Consider the following 23460-nt stretch of genomic DNA (forward strand, 5'->3'; position numbering starts at 1 on the left):
AGGTCGGGGGTCCACCCCCAGAGGCTCCCAAGCCCCCAATAACACCAAGTGACGTGAAGATTCGCGTCCCCTCCCATGCAACACCGGTCGGGGGCCGGATAACATCCTTTCTTCCAGCATGGGAGGGAATAACGTCAGACCGCTGGGTACTTTCCACCGTAGCCCACGGATACTGCATCGAATTCAATGGTTCCCCAACATACAGACCCCCGAGGGGACGACGCATGACACCGGAACACCTTGCCATCCTTCTCCAAGAAGTACAACAACTGCTGGAAAAAGGAGCCATAGAGGTCGTGCCTCTATCTCAGGTAACGGAAGGTATTTATTCAGTGTACTTCCTTGTACCCAAAAAGGATCTAACCATGCGCCCTGTATTAGATCTGCGCCCAGCGAAAAAGTTTATCAAACCCCAGAAGTTTCGTATGGTGACCTTACAGGAAGTGATCCCACTGCTATCACAGGGAGATTACATGACAACATTGGACATGAAAGATGCATACTTTCATATTTTAATGTTGCCAGCGCACAGAAGATACCTCAGGTTCATGATAGAGGGCAAACACTACCAGTTCAGAGTGCTACCCTTCGGCATAGCATTGGCACCAAGGGTATTCACGAAGGTAGTGGCAGCGGCCCACCTGCGCAGGTTGTCCATCCCAGTTTACCCTTACCTCGACGACTGGCTCATAACAGGGGATTCTTACGAAACATGCTTCTCCAATACCCAAAAGACTGTAGACCTTTTGTTCCAGTTGGGCTTCTCCATCAACGAAAAGAAGTCCAGCCTAGACCCCAGCCAAATCAAACAATTCCTAGGGGCTCTAATTCAAACAAAGGACGGCCTCGTCTTCCCCTCCAACGAGAGGGTCCAAAACATGCTGTTTCAGATCCCTCAATATGTGACCGGTCGAGAGGTGACGGTACGCAAAGCAATGCGCTTGCTAGGCATGATGGCGTTGTGTATTTATTTGGTACCTCACGCGCGCCTGCGCATGCGCCCTATGCAAGAGTGGCTCAACAGCCAGTGGTGTCAGGCCAGCGGACTATGGGACGATCTAGTGGTGGTCTCGCAGGCCTTTGTTCTCTCGCTAGGGTGGTGGACAAAGGAAAACCTGGAAAGAGGGAAACCCTTTGCCACACCCGCGGCGGAAGCCACTCTAACCACAGACGCATCCCTCACAGGATGGGGGGCTCACCTATCCCATCAGACTGCTCACGGAGTGTGGACTCCGAACGTAGCATCCAAACACATAAATCTACTGGAGCTACTAGCTGTGTTCAAGGCGCTAAAAGCCTTCCAGGAACACCTACAAGGCAAGACTGTGTTGGTCCTTACAGACAGCACCACAGCCATGTACTACATCAACAAGCAGGGGGGCACCCACTCTCCAGGACTGTCCAAACTAGCCCAAAATATATGGAAGTGGGCTCTCAAACAAAACATGTTCCTACTGTCACAACATGTACCAGGGGAACTCAATCTGCTGGCAGACAAACTCAGCAGAGATTTCCCCCTGCCCGAAGAGTACGAATGGCGACTGCACGAAGACATCGTCTTCGACGTCTTCACACAATGGGGATTCCCAGAAATAGACCTGTTCGCCACCCCGGAGAACTCACAATGCCAAAGTTACGCCTCCAGGTACCCCCAGAACCAATCCAAGGGGAACGGTCTGTCGATGGAATGGTCAGGGAAATTTGTTTACGCTTTTCCCCCGACCCCCCTTCTCAACAAGGTGGTGCACAAGATGCACCAGGAACAAGTGACCATGATACTGGTGGCCCCAATGTGGGCCCGACAGCCATGGTTCGCTCACTTGATGGAGATGTCTCTATCTCCCCCAGTGAAACTCCCCTGCCCTTACAACATGCTGTCACAAGACAAGGGCAGGACTCTGCATCCATGCCCCCAGAACATGAATTTAGCAGCTTGGCTCCTGAGATCATAGAATTCGGACATCTACTGCTCCCGCAGAGATGCATGGACATCCTCAGGGAAGCCAGAAAACCTAACACTCGCCACTGCTATTCTAGCAAGTGGAAGAGATTTGTCATCTGGTGCAGAGGAAAAAGCATCAACCCGATTGACTGCTCTCCCACACATATTGTTCTATACCTGACCCACTTATTGGATTCAGGTCTAGTGTTCAATCCATTAAAGTCCACCTAGCGGCACTTTCTGCATACACCACTTCCCAACTCAAAGTGTTGTGGTGGAAGATCCCTGTTATAAAGGCCTTCATGGAGGGAGTAAAGAGAATACACCCCCTGATAGCTGACCCAACTCCCGGATGGGACCTTAACGTAGTACTTACCAGACTCATGGGCTCACCATTCGAACCCATGCACAAAGCATCTCTTAAACAACTCACTCTTAAGACTGCTTTTCTAATAGCTATCACCTCCATCAGGAGAGTAAGTGAACTACAGGCTCTTTCTGTTCTAGACCCCTTCGTTACAGTTCACAGAGATAAGGTGGTTCTACGCACGCACCCAAGGTTTGCTCCGAAAATTCATCTCGAAATTCCACGTAAACCAGTCTATAGAACTGCCAACGTTCTTTCAAAATCCTTCCAACTTGGGAGAAAAAACTCTGCACACACTAGATGTGCGCAGAGCGGTCATGTTCTACATGGAAAGAACCAGACCACTGAGGAAGACTAATCAGTTCTTCGTCTCGGTGGCAGCAGGAAGAGAAGGGGATGCAGTTTCAAAGTCCACTATTTCTAGATGGATTGTTCAATGCATCACTCTCTGCTATACTCTTGCTAAGAGAGAACTGCCCTTTAAGCCAAGAGCACACTCTACTCGAGGCACGGGGGCGTCCATAGCATTCATTGCAAATGTTCCCCTTGAGTCCATCTGCAAAGCGGCTACCTGGAGTTCTGTGCACACCTTTACAAAACACTACTGTCTAGATGCACACTCGAGATCTGACTCCCAGGTGGGACAGGCAGTACTAAGACATCTTTTCTCTACTGTTCCTTCTCATAACCCACCGCCAACTCCGGGTACTGCTTGCTAGTCTATGCACAGCATGTGCTTCTAAGCAGATTAACAAACATCAGAAGACAATGCATTACTTACCGTAAAAGCATTTCTGATGGTTGTATCTGCTTAGATTCACATGCGCCCACCCTTCCTCCCCGCTCGGATGGAAGGAACATAGACTTCCTTTTATATCTCTCTTTTCTGTACTCACTCACGTCTAGAAGGCTCCCTCAGGGCAGAAAAATACAAACAGAGGGACCTCGACGCGTGAGGGATTGTGGGTACAACGCACGTCACTATAGGGATAGTATTTCAGACACGCCTTGTCGACGTCCCTTTTCGACTACGAAAAACAAAATGCAATACTCCGCAGTGACCACTGGATGTCGGACCTATGCACAGCATGTGAATCTAAGCAGATACAACCATCAGAAATGCTTTTACGGTAAGTAATGCATTGTCGTCCAGCCTGGGGGGATGTATCCAATTTAAAAAGGGAAAATGCTACTTTGCGCCACTCCTGCCTGGAGCATCACAGCCTCCACCTATCTCCTAACAGTGAGGACTCGCTGTTCTCTGCCCATACCCATGCCTATCCAGTAAACCCAGTTGCCCAGAGCATACCACTCTAGGACACTCCTTCATTCTTCCCCTAATCCCAACATAGAGTTCTGTACCACAAGAAAGGGATCACTTGAGGGCTGCCTTTCAAGCTGGGAGATCACAAACGCTTTGAGATGCTGGCAACATTGTGAATTCATTGCATAAAGCATGTTTTTACATAGCTCTGTGTAGACATTCACCTATGTTCTTGTCTACCGATCCTAGAGTTAGTCTTAATGTCTTGACCATTACTGAAGGTGAGCCACGGAAAGCTTAAAGACCACTTATTTGTATAGGTTTTGGAAAATGACCTCACACCCTCAACATAGTGCTTAGATAGTCATACTAACAAGCATTTCTTGCAGTATGCCAATATGTGCCTCAATAATGTGTTGGTGTCTGAGCTCTGGGCATAGTGGTTGATGGCTAGCATATCATTTAAATTGGGCACAGGTAGAAAATTCACCTTTCCCATTGAACAGCTCTTAACGATTGAGATTGAATGACACGATTATGAAAATGTTTGTTTTTGAGTATTTTTAGCCAGCAGTCAAACCTTGAGATGCCACTACATGTCTGCTGCAGAATCAGCTGGGTCTGAAGCACCCAACCATCATGCTGGGTGCTCAGCCCCACCTCCAGATCCTATAGAAGATTAGGCCGGACCATTTTTCTATGAAAAATGCCCATTCTATGGTCACTGGAGGGCACAATGTTATAGAGACAACTCCTTCAGCCCAAAATAATTAAAATTGGGTGCTTAAGTCCCATTAAAATGAATAAAAACTGCAATGCCCAGAATGTATTTGTTTGTTAAATAACTGACAAAGTTGTGTCCTGGTGACACTGGGGTCATCTAGTCGTCCTAGTCTGGATTCATAGTAGCATAAAAGCCTAGATGTGCCAATCTCAGAGGAGGGTGATATTTACCCAGCGAGGCCCGAGACGAGACTGGACCCAGATGCTGTCATTCTAATTTCATGTGAGTGAAAACAAAGGTTTCTCATTTGTTTGATCAGATTCAATGGTTAGTCTTGAAGTTCACTGGTATTTGAGCATTGTCCTAGTGCCAATACATGTTGGTTCTTGTAAGGCGGGGACCTAAATGAAAACCCAAGATGATGAAATCTTAAAATGTCCCACTCCCTATTATCATCCTATGGATACAAGATCAGCATCCTGCATGCTGACCTAAGGGACTAATAGAGGAGACCAGCAGGATCAAGGACTACGTTTGGTCCACCTTCTACCACACACTGTGTGGAGCCCACATTTATACTGCACAGGATTCACACTGGCTTCTTTAAAATGAAAGTATTTTCCTTAATCCCGAAGTACATGGAAAATATTTTATTCAGTTTCTCAGTCTAGTAAAGTGTCCATAATTCACACATTTCTGGAGCAAGAAAGACAGTTAACAGTCAAACTGGAATGTTAATGCTTGTTATTTAATATGACCTATTAGAGCGATCTGACACAAGGCATGGGTCAGCCAGCACCTCCCAATCTGAAAGAGGAATGGCTAAACTATCGGTCAATCAGCATAGGGCTTTGAGTTCCACTTTAACACCATCCACAAGTGAAGCAATTGCTTGGAAAAGATAGCAAGACAAAAGGTAGCACTTGATAAAACACCTAATGAACAAACACGTAGGTCCAGTTGGTGCACCAGTGCACAGTATGGGCGCGGGGCTTGTAATGGCCTTGACAATCCACCCCAAACACGCCAAAATCTGTTCTTTAATTAGCAATCGCCTTTATGCTTTTCTTGACTCGTTCTGAAGAATTATGTGGGTTTTTGTGGCCCTCCACCAAGTTCCACTGCCTTTCCTGCAAATGGCTCCAATCAGGTGCGAAAGATTTGTGTAGCTGTAGGCCATCTCTTTCTGTTGCTTCTGGCTGGATGTCAATAAAAAAACGGCATCCCGTCCTTTCAAGCTAGTTTCAAGCTAGTTGCAATGATTAGGCCCTGAATCTTACAGCTCCCTCTTTTTGACAGGTAAACGAACTGCAGATGGGAAGCTGAGCAGTGCACAGACGACCCTGATGCTGCAGGAGGAGACACTGCGGCGCAATGAACGGGAGCGCAAGGCTGCACTAGACAAGGTGACCAACCTTGAACGGACTCTGCAGTCGGCAGACAGCGAGAGGAGGGCTACACAGGTATGCGGCATGATGAAGCAGCAAGAGGGGGGGCACTGGGTGGAGAAGCTGCAAGAGGGGAGGAGGATTTAAGGGATGATGGGGGGTGTATATGTCTAGTGGCCAAACAGGAGGTGGATGATTGCACAGGCATGAATGATAAATACAGGATTATTGACAGATATGGATACATGGGTATGACTAGGATGGCAACTGAGGAGGAAAGCAGAGCAGACGTTTAGGGGAATGCAAGGTAAGCGTGGGAAAACTGCGAAAAGACAGGGATACGCTGGGAGGTTTGGATACAGTGATGGGCCAGAGACTGGTAAAAGGAATGGAGATTAAAAGGGAGGCTTCTACCGGTGTGGGGGTAAATTAGGGTGTTAGGTTTTCAATAAAAACTCTGGTGAGCTGTTTCAGAAGACCAGCTTAGTGTTAGTCCAAACTCTATAAATTGGTAGTGTGGCAGAGCAATACGGCTTCACTATTAGGAGGAGGATGGTATGTTTTCAAACTACCATTAGGCCCAGACACATACGCAATAAAATAGATCACACATGTAATAATATTTCTGAAGCTTGTGGATCTGCTTAGATCACATGCTCTGCATAGTCCGACATCTAGTGGAAGTCGCTGAGTATTAAAAAATGTGTTTTCAAAACTATAAAACGGATGTCAACAGGGCATGTTTAGTAATACTAGCCCTAGTGTGACGTGTACTGTACCCATGGTCCTTCACGCCTAGAGGTCCCTCAGATTGTTTTTTTCCACCATCGAATTCGATCGCAAATGCAGAGTTCTCTTCCAGGCTGATGCCTTTGATTAACTAAAGTTGTACTTGTAGACTTTTTTACTTTCCTTTGTTGTTCGCTTTGCCGCACGACTGCTGAACCACTCAACGGCTCCTGATGAACACCCACATCGTCAACAACTGATGGATCGATGACCAGACGCGGCCTTCACTGGCCTCTTCAGGCTTCAGCCCATTACAGTAGGGAGAGAGGTTTTTTCTACTGACCTCTTTTAGAGAATGTTTATTCTATCATCCCCTTTCTTCTATTTTTGCCCATCTGCCCATTTAAAATATAATGGACAAAGCCCCATTTAAATGTTGCCCTGCCTGCCACCGTAAATTCCTGTGGAAGGGCACGCATTGATTGTGCAATTACTGTCCCCCGAGGGGTCACGCCAAAAAAGCATTGTAAATCCTGTCAGCTTTTCCGGCCTAAACCCTAAAGGATCGGCAGACGAAATGCTGGGCCGCTCACGCCATGCAGGCCGAGGCCTCCATAGACGTAACGGAAGTCTTTAGCGAACGCAGGTTCGGGTCATGAGTGATGCCGAGGGCAAACGGGGTCCGTCGGAAACCGATAAGCAGTTCGGTGGTCCTGTATGGAGAAGACACCCAGCAACCAAGGCACACACAAACGCGAACACACTAAGGACATACCCCACGGCCGACTCGACAACATCGTCGAGCGTCGAGGCCCATGCAGTGACTGGGTATAAAGCCTCAGGTTCCTCACTGTCCTCTAGGCCAAAGAAATGCCGAAAATACAAGCCATAATTAGGAAACACATCAGTGCTTTTTTACTTAGAGCAAGGTCGCTGGAAAAACACAAGGTTTCGATGCCCTTGACCCCAAAGAACACTCAATCGGAGTGTTCTGACCCCACCGACACCCTCTCTGGGGCTATGTTCCATAAATTTACCATTCCCTCCCAGCCCACTCCTTTTGAGGATGTCACTCCCTCCCAGGCTCCTGTCATTTCAAGCTTCCCACCATCATGCCCCAGAACAATTTAATAACATTTTAGGGAGAATGTCCTGTTTTGTGGACTTCATGGACAAACACCCCGACCAATTGACAGCTCTTAGAGACGCCTCATAGCCAGGGGCATCAGCAGACCTACCTCCTACAAATAAGTGTCGCCTTGAGCCACAGTCAAGCACCTCTGCTCTAGGCACTCCGACCTCGGCACCTACACCTCTCAATACCAAGACCCCTCTCGGGACTCATATTATGATGACCAAACAGACCCAGGGTCTGAGGGGGACCTCTAAGGCCAAGACCAGTTTTACGACGATGATGATGATGACAACATTTATATAGTACATTCACCAGATCATCAGGACCAGCGGTTGTAGATTCGCCGGTTGACAACCAACTCCAGTACAAAGAACAGCTACTAAAGGTGGCGCAACATTTCAGTGCCGACACCCGGAAGCACAGGTCGACGAAGACTTAGTGAAAGATATCCTGGGGGACAAGAAGTCTGCCACCCAGTTTATACTCCTCCTGCAGTCAGTCCAGAGATGTATCCAACCATCCCTACTAATGCATAATTTTATGAGGGCGGTCAACCCGAGGATAGAGAAGCTTTTCAGACCCGCGCCCACTGACCCCTGTATATTAGGGGCCAGCTCAGACCAGATTCCCTAGTGGTCACCACCACCAGGAAAAGGGCAGGCACTCCCCTGCGTCGGCAAAAGCCCTGCCAGACAAGAACAAGAAGGTATATACGTTTCAGAGAAAGGTTGCCTCCTCTGCAGCATACCAGACAAGAATTGATAACAATACTACACTGTTAGCTAGTACTGCATCCTGAAGAACAATCTTGATGCAGCGGATAACGCAGGAAGCATCGTAGCAGAGGGAACACTCATTAAGCGGCATGCCAGCCTTAGGCAGTCAGGGTTTAATCTAGAGACTCAAGCAACCCTCTTAAATTTGCCAATGGAGCCAAATGTATTATTTGGGAAGGCCACAGAGGACACCCCCAAGAGTGCCAAGGAGGAGTACGACACTCTTAAATCCCGTGGGCAGTTAACTAACAGCCCTTATTCCCAACGGGGTTCCCGAAACTCTAGAAGATTTCAGGGCCAGGGTGCCCAGCGCTCCTCAGACTACTCTCAGGGACAGTCCTCATCCTGGAGCCAGTCACAAGGCTAAGTTTCCTTGTCCAACTTTCAAAGAGGGAATAAAAGAGGCAGAAGTAGGGGCAGAACCTCACCTGGGAGAAACTCAGCCCCTCCCAAACAATGACACGCCATTTCAGGTCCCCTCCCATGGCACTCCATGCCACTCCAGTAGGAGGCTGAATCACTCAATTCACCCACGCATGGGAAGGGACAACATCGGACAAGTGGGTGTTGTCCACTGTGGCAGGCGGCTTTTGTTTTGAGCTGGTACAAAGACCACCCTAGCCTGCACCGAGAGAAAAGAAGATGACCGCAGAAGAGCTGGAAGAAAGGATACTGCTGGAGGAAATAAAAGTGCTACTCGACAAGGACGCCATAGGAATCATCCCTGCAAACAAGGTAAACAAGGGTATTCAACGTATTTCCTTGTGCCAAAGAAAGACCTTAGCCTGCACCTAGTACTAGATATGCGTCCTGCAAACAAAGATGTCAAACCACAAAAGTTTCGTATGACCACGTTCCAGGAGGTAATTCCTCTCCTGAAACGGGGGGACTACATGGCAACATTGGATATGAAAGATACTTTCAGGATCGCGGGAGTACACTACCAGTTCAAAGTACTCCCATTCGGCATCGCCTCAGCACCAAGAGTATTCACAAAGGTGCTCCCAGTAGTGGCAGCACACCTGCACAGAAGGTCCATCCCAGTATACCCTTATCTGGTTGACTTGCTAATCACCAGGGAATCTCCTCAAATTTGCAGATTAAATACACAAAAAACAATAGACCTTCTCTTCAATCTGGGTTTCTCCATCAACGAGAAGAAATCAAGTCTAGTCCCCAGACAAATAACAGTTTCTAGGGGCTATCCTAAACACAATAGAGGAGCTGGCTTTCCCCTCAAACGAGAGCGTACAAAATATGCTGTTGCAGGTACCTCACTACAAGGTCGGTCACCAGATAACTGTACGCAAAGCAATGCGCTTGCTCGGGATGATGGCCTCTTGCATTTATTTGGTTCCACACGCGCGTCTGAGCATGCGCCCAATGCAGGAATGGTTAGCGAAACAGTGGTCTCAGGCAAGCGGACAGTGGGACGATCTAGTGGTTGTTTGGCTAACCCTGGTTCAGACTCTTCGCTGGTGGTCCAAGGACAACCTGTTAAAATGAAAACCTGTTTGTGCTCCACCAGCACAAGAGATCCTAACTAAAGACGCCTCACTCGCTGGATGGGGGGGGGAGGGCTCACTTGCTCCATCACACAGCCCACGGCCAGTGGACACACGAAACTGTCCAAATACATATCAACTTCCTAGAGCTCTTGGCACTGCTCAAGGCTCTTCAGGCCTTTCAGTAACATCTCAAGGGTCAGACAGTGCAGGTCCTCACAGACGGCACCACAGCCATGTGCTGTCTGAACAAGTAGGGAGGAAGACACTCTCTGTCCAAGCTATACTCAAAATTATGGAAGTGGGCACTCAAGTGGAACATGTTTGTAACATCTCAAAGCATTCCAGGGGAGAACAATTCTCTGGCAGACACTCTAAGCAGACACCCACTGCCAGAAGAATACGAGTGGCAACTTCACAGAGATATCCCAGACAGAATATTCTCACTTTGGGGTCACTCCCCTCTAGACTTATTCACCACAAAGCAAAATGCACAATGCCTAGACTTCGCATCCAGGTTTCCCCAGCCAGGGTGCAAGGGGAATGCCCTGTGGATGAACTGATCAGGGAAATGTACTTACGCTTTTCCCCGCCGACACCACTCCCGAGCGATAGTGCACAAGATGCACTAGGAACAAGTAACCCTGATCCTGGTTGCTCCTATGTAGGTGAGACATCCTTGGTTCCCACATCTGCTCAAACTGGTGATGTGCGTCCCCATCAAGATCCCGTGCCCGTACAACATGTTGATACTCAACGCCAGATGTCTCAATGCCAGTAATGCTGAGATTGTTCTGATACCTGCTCCCACTTTCCCCCTCTCACTCTGGCCGGCCTCCCTTGGCCCTGCACCTACCCCCACCTGTGGGACCAAAAACCTTGGGGTCATCTTTGACTCCACTCTCTCCTTCTCCTCTCACAAGGAGAAGGGTCCGATCAAAGCGCCCATTTTCACAGGCTGCTGGCCACACCTTCCCAAAGCCAGTCTTAAATATCTAACACATAAAACTGCTTTCCTTGGAGCCATTACGTCAGTAAGGAGAGTAAGTGTACTACAAGCCCTTTCAATACGAGATCATTTTGTCATTATTCACAAAGACAAAGTGGTACTATGCACACATCCATGCTTTTCTCCAGAATTCATCTCTAAGTCCCATGTGAACCAATCAATAGATCTTCCTGCTTTCTTCCAAAACCTAAGAATGCAGCAGAGCAAAGCCTTACATACCTTACATGTCAGAAGGGCTGTCATTTATAAACCACTCCGAGAAACAGACTTCTTTTTGTCTCTAGCCACATGGAGAGAAGGGGAACTATCTCAAAACCAGTAGTCTCTAAATGGATTGTCAAATGCATCCGACGTTGTTATTCTCTTTCCAAGTGAACTTTACCTTTCAATCCCAGAGCACCCTCAACTCGAGGCACAGAAGCTACTCAAGCTTCCATAGTAAATGTGCCTTTAGATGCCATTTGCAAAGCTGCCACTCTGGAATTCCATTCATGCTTTCACACAACACTACTGTTTCGATACACATTCAAGAGGTAACACAAACCAGTAAGTCAAGCAGTGTTAAAACATCACTTTGCCATTCTACCTTCAAATAACCCACTACGTTCTCCAGGTACTGCTTGCTTTTCTATGCAAAGCATGTGATTCTATGCAGATCCACAAGCCTCAGGAGGCATACATTACTTGCCGTAGTCGTATTTCTGATACCTGTATCTGCTTAGATTCACATGTGCCCACCCTTCCTCCCCTCTTGGAGTTGAAGATTCTGGGGCAAATCATATATATGTCACACCTTATTATAACTTACCTATACTTCATGCATACAATTCATACTCATGTAAGAAACAAAACAATCTGATGGACCTCGACGCATGAGGGATCATGGGTACAGTAGACGTCACACTAAGGATAATATTACAATCCCGCCCAGTCGACGTCCCTTTTCAGACTTCGAAAACAACATGTGCAATACTCTACACTTACCAATAGATGTCGGCCTATCCAAAGCATGTGGATCTAAGCAGGTACAAGCATCAGAAATGTGATTACATTAACTAATGACAACTACCTACTCGGCTGAACTCTTTAAAATCTGCAAGGAACTGGCCAATCCTGCCGCGGTCTCTACCTCTCCTGTCCCTTCCCAGGCCCTCTGCACGGCACTGGCGTCTCACTTCATCTCTAAAACTCAGCACATCCTGTCCTCACTCGCCTCCTCTCCCCTCCCTCCCTATACTCCCTGTTCTTCCTCTGGCCCTTCTGCAGCCACCTCTCCTTCCTCCTTCTCCGCCTTTCCCCTGTTCTCCGCTGACAAGGTTTCTAGACAAGTCTGATCTATGAAAGTCTTGTCAAAACAGGCTCACCCCTGTTCCTCCAAAACCATCAAGGACCACATTGACACCCTTGCCCCTGACCTGGCTGAATTCTGTAACCACTCCTTCGCCACTGAAGCACCCTCTTCTTAAGAAACCCTCTGCCGATCCCTCTTGCCCGGCTAACTATCGCCCAATCTCCATCACTCCCTTCCTGGGCAAGCTCCTGGAGAAACTGGCCATCTCCCAGCTAAATCTCCACACTGAATCTGTAGGTTGTCTTCATGACCATCAGTCTGGCTTCAGAGCTGCCAGAAGCACGGAAACTGCTCTCCTGAACATCTGTGAAGACCTGCTCTCCAACCTTGACTCTAACACCCCCTGTGTCCTCATCTTGCTTGATCTTTCTTCTGCCTTTGACACTGTCAACCATGCCATCCTGCTTAATTGTCTCCATGTTAATCTAAGGATCACCGGTCAGGCCCTGGAGTGGCTGACTTCCTTCCTCTCCGACCGACCCTCCCAGGTCCAACTTGGATCCTTCCTCTCTGCTATCTTCTTCTCTACCTCTGGTGTCCCCCAGGGGTCTAACCTCTCTCCCTGGCTGTTCAACCAATACCTGGCACTCCTTGCCCACCACATTGCCGCTCTCTGCCCCAACTTTCAGTGCTATGCAGATGACACTCAGCTCATTTTCAGGCTACCTTCGGCCACCTCTTCTCCATCCCTCATCTCTGACTGTCTGTCTTCTATCCAGGAGTGGTGCGCCGCCAATGACCTCTGCCTTAATGCCAGTAAGACTGAGATTCTCCTCATCGGCACACCCACTCCCTCCTTCCCTGTAGCACTCTGGCCGGCCTCTCTTGGCCCACTCGCCGCTCCCACCTGCAAGGCTAAAAACCTTGGGGTCATCTTCGACTCCACACTCTCTTTCTCGCCTCACATCTCTGACGTCTCTAAGAAGTCACACTACCAGCTGCATCTCCTCAGAGGTATTCTTCCTTTCCTCTCCTTCCCCCAGAAGGTCACTGTCTCTCGAGCACTGGTTCTCTCTAAGCTGGACTATTGCAACAGCCTCCTTCTAGATCTGCCTGCTTCCACTCTACGCCCTCTGCAGCTCATCCAGAACAGGACTGCAAGACTTGTCCTTGGCCTCAAGCCCAGGGATCATATCTCTGCAGGACTGAAATCTCTGCACTGGCTCCCGGTGGCTGCGAGGATTAAGTTCAAAACCCTCTGCATCGTCCACAAGGCCTTCTGGGGTCTGGGGCCTCAATACCTTCAACTCTCTCTTCCTAGATACCTTCCCTCCCAAGCTCTTTGCTCATCCGCCTCCAACTCCCTAAGGGTCAGTCGCTTCTCCAAGCAACGAGTTGGTGGCAGATCTCTCTCTTCGGCTGGGGCCTCCCTCTGGAACAGCCTCCCTGCCTCCCTGAAACTTGAGGAGAACCACCTGCGGTTCCGGAAGCACCTGAAAACCCTCCTCTTTGCTTCTGCTTTCTCTCCCCCTCTCCCCTGCTAATGTCCTGGTTGTTACTGAAACTGCACTGGTTACCTGGCCACCCATCTTATCTTGGGCCCTAGCCTTGCCAGTTGCACGCCTGCACTGCCACCCTTGCACCTGTGGACTGTTTTCTGTATCCCGACAGTCCCCCCACTAGCACTTATTTTCTGCACTCACCCTGCACTTGCCACCTGCTGGCCGTTTATTTATCTTGTTGTTCTATTATCCCATGCACTGCACTTTCCCCCCTCCCACTTCCTTTGCGCTTGCGCGATCTGAATGACACTTGGCCTATTAAGATCGTTGTCTGTCTTCCCTCTGTTCCCCCTCCCTTGCCTCGTCGTGCTTTGAAACACTTGTGTATAGGCGCATTATAAATGCCACATCATATCATATATCATATCAATATATGTCATATACCTTCACTTTTGTGAAAAGATAGAAAAGCATTTCATTAAAAACCAGTGCGACACAGTTAAGTAATCAGATTCAGACAACACTGTAGAAACACTTAAGTCCAATGGTAGAATAGTTCCCTTGTTCCTTGTAAGTTCAGCATTTTGATGGAATGGGGCACAGTACCCCAGAATCGTCAGTCTCAGAAGATCTGCTTCAAAGGTAGGTTTACTATGTGATTGGGCAATGCCAGTGGTTGCGATTCAGAGTTCTGTGAAGGCATCATGACGCAAAACACACACAACAGATTCAAAGTTCAAAATAAAACATTTTATTAACTTAAATGTCAGGATGGAAAAAGGCCTAACTTGTCTTATGCTAAGGTTGTCACTGGGGTCAGTAATATCCTCGTTTTCAAAAGAAGATTCCAAATCACCACCCTCCCCAAGCTCCTCACCTTCGTCCTTCTTCTTGGTACCCCTCTTTTCTTTCCTTCTGGGTCTCTCCTTTTTTTTGTGGAGATAGGGACGTCCACGGAAGGATGCCACCGTGCCACCTACAAGGGTGACCAAGGGCAATCCTCCAGGAACGTCGAGTAAGGGGAAAAAGCCAACGGCACAAAAAACCCCTGAGAGACCTCTATAGTTGACTGGAGTGGGCCAGTAGACGAGATGGTATGCGAAGCAGATAGCGGAGTCAAGGCGGCAAGACAATCTAAAAGGTAGGCGATGGTCTGAGTCCCTGGCGGGTAGAAGAGCACCCAAAGTGAGGCAGAGCAATCCAAAAGGCGGGCTGAGGTCTGGTACACAGGCGGGCTGGAGAGTGCACAACGTGAGGCAGAGGCAATCCAAAGGCGGGCTGAGGTCTGGTACACTAGCAAGCAGGAGAGTACAGAGGATAACGAGGGAAGAGAGTACAGCGGAGGAGGGAGAGAAAACAAAGGAAACAGAGTAGCAAGAACGAAAGGGGTGCTAAGGCCAACGAAAACACGGAAAATAAGGAAGAAGGCGGGAGAGGGAGCAAGAGGAAACAATAAACAAGAGAGCAACGAAGCAAGGGCGGAACAAAAGGCTACAGGTTAGCTGGAGGGAGAAGAGAGGAACGGATGCTGGTCCGCAACAACGGGAAAGGACGCAGGGGGAGCGTTCGGCAACAAACAGGTGGGTAACCAGGATGCGTTGCAACGCGTCCGTAACCTGGAAGTGGTTGTAGAAATACCTCCGGCCACGTACACGCACAACGACTAGACCAGTAACTAACCCAAAGAACAAACGTGACGGAACGGGCTATGGCGGACCATAGTGCCAGCGGTTCCAAATCCGCCACCGTCGCCGAGGCATGACAAAGGTGGGATTTCACTACCTAAATGAAAATAAGGAAAGTCGGAGTCAAAGGAGTTCAACTTTAAATCTGTCTGTGTCCAAAACCTATACTTGCCCTCACAACTAGATCTATACAATATGTAGGGATGTCAGTAACTCAAGAAAAAGTTTTCAGAATAAGGTTATGAGCTTCTTCCAGCTCACAGCTTTCTTTCAGCTCCCTTCCCCAACTGTAAAACAGTTCCACAAAAAGTCTCAAATTACCTTTCTTCTGTTCAAGGTGATACCGTTTTAAACAATCCTCTGAGTTCAAACAAAAAACGGGACTACAGGCTCTTTCTCCCTCCTCCTCTCCCTCTCCCTCTCTCTTTCTCTCTTTCTCTCTCTCTCGTCCCCAGCGGCTCAGCGTGCTTCACACGGTGGACCGACTCATAGCAGTATCCTCCAGCGGCTCGCCTCTCCCTACACAAGGTTCCCCGCTGGCCACACATGCCTCTCTGCTGCTTCCTCCTGTGTTGCTTTCTCTCTCTCATTTTATACACCTGCAATCCTCTAACAGGTTGCAGGTGTGCTTTCCCATTTAAGCTTGCCTGACCGTCATTAATGGGACATGCCTGGCCTTGATAACAATATGCAGGCATCTTCTTTGTCCCAGTACTAAAGTAGTAAAATGGCATAGTAATCATTACTCTCAGCTGCCTCTTTCTCGTCTCAGTACTGTCAAGTGTCACATGAGGGAAAATGAGGGGAGCGGACTTGCAATAACCCATAAAAGTAGGGGAAATGATTGTCAATAGGGAAAGGGGGATACCATGTCTCTCCTAAGGGTACCCCACTCCCAGTACCCAAGAACCCTCCACCCATGTGATCCTCCCTCGCTCCTCCACCACCAGGGTCGGAAACCAAGAAAGATGGCCTTTCTCTGGCCACCTGAGAACCAAATCCAGGGGTTTTAGGAGTGAGAATACCCCAGGTTTCTAACAGTTCCAAAATGTTAAAGAAATATCAGATAAGTAACTCTCTGTCCCACTACGATATGGAAGGCCCAGGAACGGATCCATGACTAAACCACCACCGATCTAAGTCGGGAAAGGGAGAAAGATATGGACAGGACTTTACTCCCATGTAAGCCTATGGAGGAAAGAGAGGGAGAAAAACAGGTATGTTAACTTAGCCCTCCCTTTCTCCGATTTTCCAAGAGACCACTTCAAAGGTTCTGAATTCCATTGGGAAACACATTATTCTGTGCTTTGTCTGGTCGAGGGAGACCCCATGGTCATCGGTGCAGAGGTTGTTTTCAGGCACAGGATTTTGTTTTGGTCAGACACTGTAACTGTATTTCAGTTCCAGATACTGTCCAGCCGATAACACCTGTGACAAAAAGATGATGACTTCTGTGGGCAAGCAACCTCGGTAGGCCTCCAGGGAGTGAAGTACACGGGAGGCACCACGATCAGGCGGCGACAGGCGATCATTGGATGGTGAGCAAAGGAGCAGGCCCAGCACAGCTTCTGTTTTAACTAAAAAGCTGAAAATGTAGGAGTAAGCATCTTGTGGCACAAGTAGAAAAAACTGCATAAGTTTGGTCAGCCGACGCGTGTTTCGACCCATAGGGTCTTTCTCAAGGCATGTACTAATTGCTGTGTGCCCTCAGTGCTGCTCGAAGAGCAGCAGAGCACCGCCCAGGACGCCGGACAGAGCACACAGGGCCCAACAGGAGCCAGGACTGCCTTAAGGACAGTCCATAATACAACAGAACCCCACTGAGGGCACACAGCAATTAGTACATGCCTTGAGAAAGACCCTATGGGTCGAAACATGTCGGCTGACCAAACTTGCGCAGCAAGTCTCAAACAGTGTTTCTTAAAGCACAAATGTTTCTTTTGAATGAACCACTCATGAAAACACCAATAAAAAACAAATTTTTTCGTACTAACCGTAGTGTTACAAATAATTATTTCGGATAATCCAAACAAGATAGCCGGGAGCAAAAAGACTTTTTTTCTTCCTACCAAACTGGGGCTTAGGCTAAACCCCAAAACCACTCCTGTGATCTTGCTAAAAGTCACAATCACAATGCAAATGGAGCTTAGCACAGGCAGGTTCCATTCCTAGAGCCTACACTTACCTCATCTTGTGGCACAAGTTGACGATCCTCTAAGCTCCAAAGATGCACTCTGGCGATGACTGCAACAAGGTAGTCCAGGAGAGAGTCGGTCAGTCTACTGTGTGGTCGAGGGAGCAGGGGCCCATACTGGTTGTTCCCACCTGTCCAGGGGTCGAAGTACCGATGAGGACCTTCTTGAGGTAAGGTCAGAGGAGCAGAGCTTCACCTGGATTTGGCTGGAGGCAATGCTGGTCAACTGCAATGGTCGTTCTCTGGTCGTCAGTGGCTGTACTTTGAGAAGGTCTTGGCTCTGATGGTGATCTGTCAAATGATTGCAGGAGTCCTCCTTTTATCCAAGATTTGGAATGGAAGCTGACCTTGATCCACCAATGGCAAGGATCTGGCCCTTTCAAATTGCAAGTGGCCATCCAATTATGGATAGACGCTGGTCAAACATTCTTCCCAGCAACAGACACTCAGAGGCATGGATGTAGACTGGGATCAGACAGTCCAAGCCCCCACATGCAGGAGCTTTCCCTGGGAAAGGGCTTTCAATATATGGTAATGCCAGACCCGAGAGGGGCAGGAAGAAAGCCAGAGGACAACATGGCCAAATGACAGGTGACCATCTAGTGGCATGGTCATTTTATGGCATTATGCAGTAAAATGCGAAGGTGCACAAGTAAAAAGTCAAAAACATGGTAGAATAATATATGCTGCCACCAGCCCATCCTGGGGACATTGCATTGTAACCACTAAATTACAAAGTATCCTAACCGCACTTGGAAGGGTGTTCCATAGATGTCTATGGGAGGAAAGCTGCAAAAAGAAAATCTTTCCTAACATCCTTCAACCTCTCGGTCACTTCCTGACCCAGTTCTCCTTATTTTCTGGAGTAAACCCAGGACTTTAATGTGTGCATCTTTTTTCCCATGTAGGAATCTCATTCTCCTTGATCTTGGAAAAGCCAACCAGTAAGCCATGTACCTCAATGTGTTTTACCTGTGATTGGCATGTATTGTGTTGGGCTTATTGGTCTGTTTCATTGGCGTGCTGTGCGATAACCATGCTAGGCCTCGGTCATGTGCCTAGAACTCCTATCTTGGGCACATTAGCCTGTTCCTTTGAATACACTTTCCATTTGTGTAAAATAATATTTACAATACTTGTTCTAAAACTATAGGTTCAGTGGCCTCAAAATGCGGAGCCTGGTCTACCTGAAATCCTGTGTATCTGCATGAAAGAACGTTAGGCTTATATGGGATTTCCAAGGCCTAATGGAAACAAAGAACTTTTGTGGCCAGGTTTGTTTTCTATCCTTTGAATTTGCCATTAGCACTCTGTGTGAGGGAGCCAGCTGATCTGCTCGCTCCAATGCCAGATGTGAATGGACAGTGACTGCCGCGTTCAGATGGAGCTGTTATCTCCCTCCCTGCGCTCTCCCCTGCAATGGCACCATTGTGGTTCATGGCACCGATTCCTCTATTTCCATCCCAACCCTCCCACTGTCCACTCTCATCCTCCACCACCCTCTGCACTTATCGCCATCGTGCACTTCCACCATAAACAGCAACAAGGGACATTCTTCTGAGTCATCTATGGTGGCCATCTTGAATTGCACGACCACATGAGGCCCTTTATCAAAGGGAACGATTTTCTTTTTAACCATACACGCTAGTACCAGGCCGGGGTGGTAATGGAGTTAACACCCATGTGTGCGTGCGGCTTTGCCATTTACAGCCCACAGCCATCATGCGGCCCTCACTTCACTTGGAGCTGGTGGTCAAAGGAGTTCCAGTCCCATATTTTATCAAGACAAAAAATACCAATTAACGTAGAAGAAAAGGGACAAAGTGTACAGTAGTCACTATAGTAAGTAACGTGTACTATGCTTGTGCAGGAAGTAATGCACAGTCTAATATTTCAGTTATGATGAAATTATTGGCGAAGTAACCAACAGTGTGCTGGTTGTAGTCTGGTATGGAAATAATTCAATTTAGAATTTTAGGGAGAAAGAATATTAACACAGCCTTGTTCTGGGGTACCAGGACACCTGGAACAGGAAGAGGCCCCAGAGAGTCTGCCTTCTGGTCAAAGTTCAATTTTCCTTTATTACTTTTTATAGGCTGGAACTCTCTTTTATTGCAATGCAGCTGGAGATCATTTTACTGAATCCATATGGTCATGCTAGCCAGGCATAAAGGAAATGCACAGCGGCAATATGATCTCCATTTATTCCATTCATTCCTAAATGGATCGGTGTGCAGGTGTCATATTTGAAAACCAAGGAGGCTTGCAGTATTCAGCTGGTCATCACATATAAAACCCAAGACCGGAGGAGCTTCACAAGGTATCATTACAGTTCTAAAGGAGCCCTGGCCTATTACTGCAGTCTGATTGCAGTCATTGAGGAAAGAGGTTATCCAGCAATGTACTGAACTCGCAAAACAAAGACCTGGCATGAGGGCAGTACTTAATTTGTGGGGGCGTTTGCCAGGGCTCAGCCCTGCACTTATTTCTGGACCTGGCACTTATTTTCTCCAACTCAGTCCGACTATGATGTGGTGTCTTGGAAACTTTATTATTTTAACTCTCATTCAGTAGTTGTCCCACAGCAAGGGGAAACAGTGGGCACTGGGTGAAGTCTCATCATCCTGGGCCGGTTCATTGTTATTCCTGAATCTGATGGCCCAGATGGGCAGGACAGTGCTAGTTTTCATGGATAACAATGAGTTGGACGGTGACAATGCTGGGTGTTCCAGTCATCCTGCATGACAATGGTGCTAGTCTGCTACTGTAGTGTGGATTGACAATAACAGGACAGTCACCAGCCAGCAGCACCAACACATGGGCAAAGCCAGGAAAAAGGCCACTACCTAAGAGGAGTGTCTGCCATGAGCGTCAAACTATACACAACAATTTTGCTGCAGTGTTTGATAGGCAAGTTCATCAGTTCAGGAATTATTTTTCCTGCGTTTGTTGATTAACTTACCATTGGCGGAAAGCATGTTTACTTTGGTTTCTGTGGATAGATGGTCATCATGTTCCATTTGCCGCCTTTTGAATCTGAGCAAAATGTTAACAATGATGATGTGTTAAAAGAATCCCTCAAACATTTGCCTTAAACTAGAATGTGATTTTATTTTATGCCGATTGGTATCTATAAATTGCACATCTGCCATGGATGGTGTTAAACAAGATTGTATGCAGTACCTGTCCTCTTGGCAATAGTTAACCCAACCTTTGGTATAAGCATGTATTATACAAGTTGGTAGAGTGACTGAGCAGCCAGGCTTATTTCAAGAGGGGTCAATGTGAGCTGTAGGGTTGCAACATAGTTTCACAGTGACAAGTATCCAAATAAAACCTATACTCAAGGTTTCTTTATTAAAAAATGATTTATTTAACAGTCCGTTTGAATAAGCCTTCTTTAGAAGGGAGCAAATATGTAACACTTAAAATACAATTAAAAAATGCACACTCTCAGGAAATCAGTAGATACCCATTTGGGATGACACACAGACACTTCTTACACCCTGAGGTGACTTAAACAACTAGGACACTGTGGACGTTGATATTATATCATATCACTGGTACATTTAGAGCAATTCTGAGTTTGGTGTAAAAGGGAAAAGGTTAGAGGGAGAAAACATTGGTTAACAAGTTTCTCAAACAGGTAGGTACTTTTGACCCCTCCCCCCCCCCAAGCAATGCAGATTAACCCTTTCCCAGCTACACAAGTAAAGAATGTGTGACTTTTTGAAGGGACAGATCAAAACACAAAGTCAGAGGTTAGAAGAGTCTATCAGGGAGCCAGGACAGCCAATGTCAATTGAGAAAAGGAGCTGAAGTTCTTCTTGAAGGTAAGTAAAAAGTCTTGCACAATGTTATAGAGAGTTTTTGTTGAAAAAGAAATCACTGTTGGGACACAAGCTGGGAGGCTTGTGATGGGTAAAGCTGCAAGCAACTCTACAAAAGGTAACAAAGGCAAGTCTCAACTGAGAGCTAGCAAGTTACACAGCAAGAGGTAAGTACCTCTTAGTTTACAGTAATTTAGGTCTGAAGAAATTGGTTCCAGCTGGCTTCTGTTCCTGATGTAGTATTGCAGATCCTGTCTGTTGTTCCTGGGCCTCAGTCATGGGGACAAGAGGGAGGACGTCTGGGGACTCCTGCAATGCGGTTTGAAGGTCTGCGGCAGCAATGGGCAAACTTCAGATCAGCAGCACTTTGCAGTTACAGCTTCTCGCGAATAGCACCACCGCGGTTCTCGGGCACTTGGTGGACTTTCCTCGCTTCTGGGGTCCAGCACTCTGTTGAGGTGGCCCAGACTTTGTTAGTTCTGTTTCATGGGAGTCCAGAGGATCTTCCTGGAGCTCGGGTCCAACTTAAAGACGATGCACTCGATTCTGGTGTTCCTCTCCCTGGCATTCGGTTCCTGCAATAGCAATTGAAGTACAGCAAGCTTCGAGAGTGTTTCCAGATGAGTTTGTCTTGGGGTCGATTGGTTCCACCAACCCAAGGGGAGAGATTGTCCTTAGCAGGGCTTCTCTAGTCGAGGCGAACTCGGAGCTTCGGCACTGCAGCAGGACTTCACCGGGCAAATCAACGGTCCAGGAGTTGCAACAAGCGTCTCTTCCAAGTTCTTCTTTGGATTCCTTCGTCCCGCATAAGACTTGCCTTTTATGCAGGTTTCTCCCATTCATTCGCAGCCTGTCAATCATAGAGCAGGGTGGCTATCCTCCAAGGACAGCCAGCCAGCCAATCACCTTTGGGTGCATTCTTGTAACCAAGGAGACTAAGCACAGGGAGTTTCGGGAACCTCCCTTGCTTCCTGCCCTGCCAGACACACTGGAGCCAGAGGTGGGTTTCAGCACTGAAGCCCACCAAGGACAAAACAAACAAAGGCACCAAACCTGGTGTGGCACGCAGAGTACATCTCAAAAAGGACCTTTCCAACAAGAAATGGTAAAATTAGAAGACCAGGGCCAGTTTGACAAAATGGGCACCCATGGGTGCTTTGCTGTAGCTGCAATTGCAGCCCGCGGTAGAAACACTCAATGATAGTAAAAAGTAAACCACTGCCACCAGCCATTAATTGTAGAAAGGGTGACATAAAAACATACATGAGAAACTAGACAAAGGGGATACTAAGTAGCCTCTCCAGCACCCTATTGTAAGATAGTGATAGATTGTAAGATAGTGTGTGCTGGGTCTAGAAAGTTACATAATGTAAGTAAAGCCAATTTCACGTCACTGCTCTTGGAAACAGTAGTTTATCCAAGAGAAGGTATTGAAACCTTTGGGAAATCTAAAAGACTTCCCTGTGCCACTGCACTGAAGGTGCTGTGTGTCACGATGTAAACGGATGATGCCTATGGAATTTGTCAGATTTCAGAACCAAAAGAAACAGTTAAAATCACAGAAAAATACATGAGAGAGTGGGGAAAAGGTCTCACTCTCTCCAGGTTAGAAATGAAAAAGTCCTGAAGTCTAGCGAAATTGCTGGGGGTCTCTAAGGTAGAATGAATGAGCACATTTCTGAGCATTCTCCCTAACAGGTGGTGCATCCATCACCACAATAGCCGGTAGCTGGAGTTGCAGGTTATAACCTAAATCTGCTTACACTTTGGGGCACAGCTGTGGATTATGGCACCAGTGGGCCGGGACTTGCCCAGATGTGCTAGAAAATATTTGAGCCCTGGCACATATTTTTTTTTAAATTAAGCCCTGCATGAGGGTATCTCGATCGAAGAAAACAATGGCTGCTCGCTGTTCAGGTAATATACGGGCTATGACATTGGTGGAGTCCATAACACTTCTGAGATTATCAATGAGAGCCACCGCTACCTACTATGTTCTTTGGCCCGGTTAAGACCTTGCCTGGTGTAAAGGCCACCAAGATGTTGATTGGTTACTAGATGCCTTGACCTTGCCAATGATTATCCTTTCAAAGGGACTCTGCGGTTAGAGCTAAATGGA

General features: G+C 47.5%; 1 protein-coding gene across 6 annotated transcripts in view; it reads left to right on the forward strand.

Moving 5' to 3' along the window:
- The window catches only part of CROCC (ciliary rootlet coiled-coil, rootletin), a 644212-nt gene that overhangs the window by 435928 nt on the left and 184824 nt on the right, over positions 1-23460 (forward strand). For all 6 annotated transcript variants that reach the window (XM_069611116.1, XM_069611117.1, XM_069611118.1 and 3 more), the window contains one exon: positions 5597-5760. In XM_069611116.1, the coding sequence (XP_069467217.1) occupies positions 5597-5760 (164 nt within the window). The remainder of the gene's footprint in view (positions 1-5596; positions 5761-23460) is intronic.

This window comes from Ambystoma mexicanum, chromosome 8 (genome assembly GCF_040938575.1).
Source record: "Ambystoma mexicanum isolate Mex_15411 chromosome 8, UKY_AmexF1_1, whole genome shotgun sequence".
NCBI classification, from domain to species: domain Eukaryota; kingdom Metazoa; phylum Chordata; class Amphibia; order Caudata; family Ambystomatidae; genus Ambystoma; species Ambystoma mexicanum.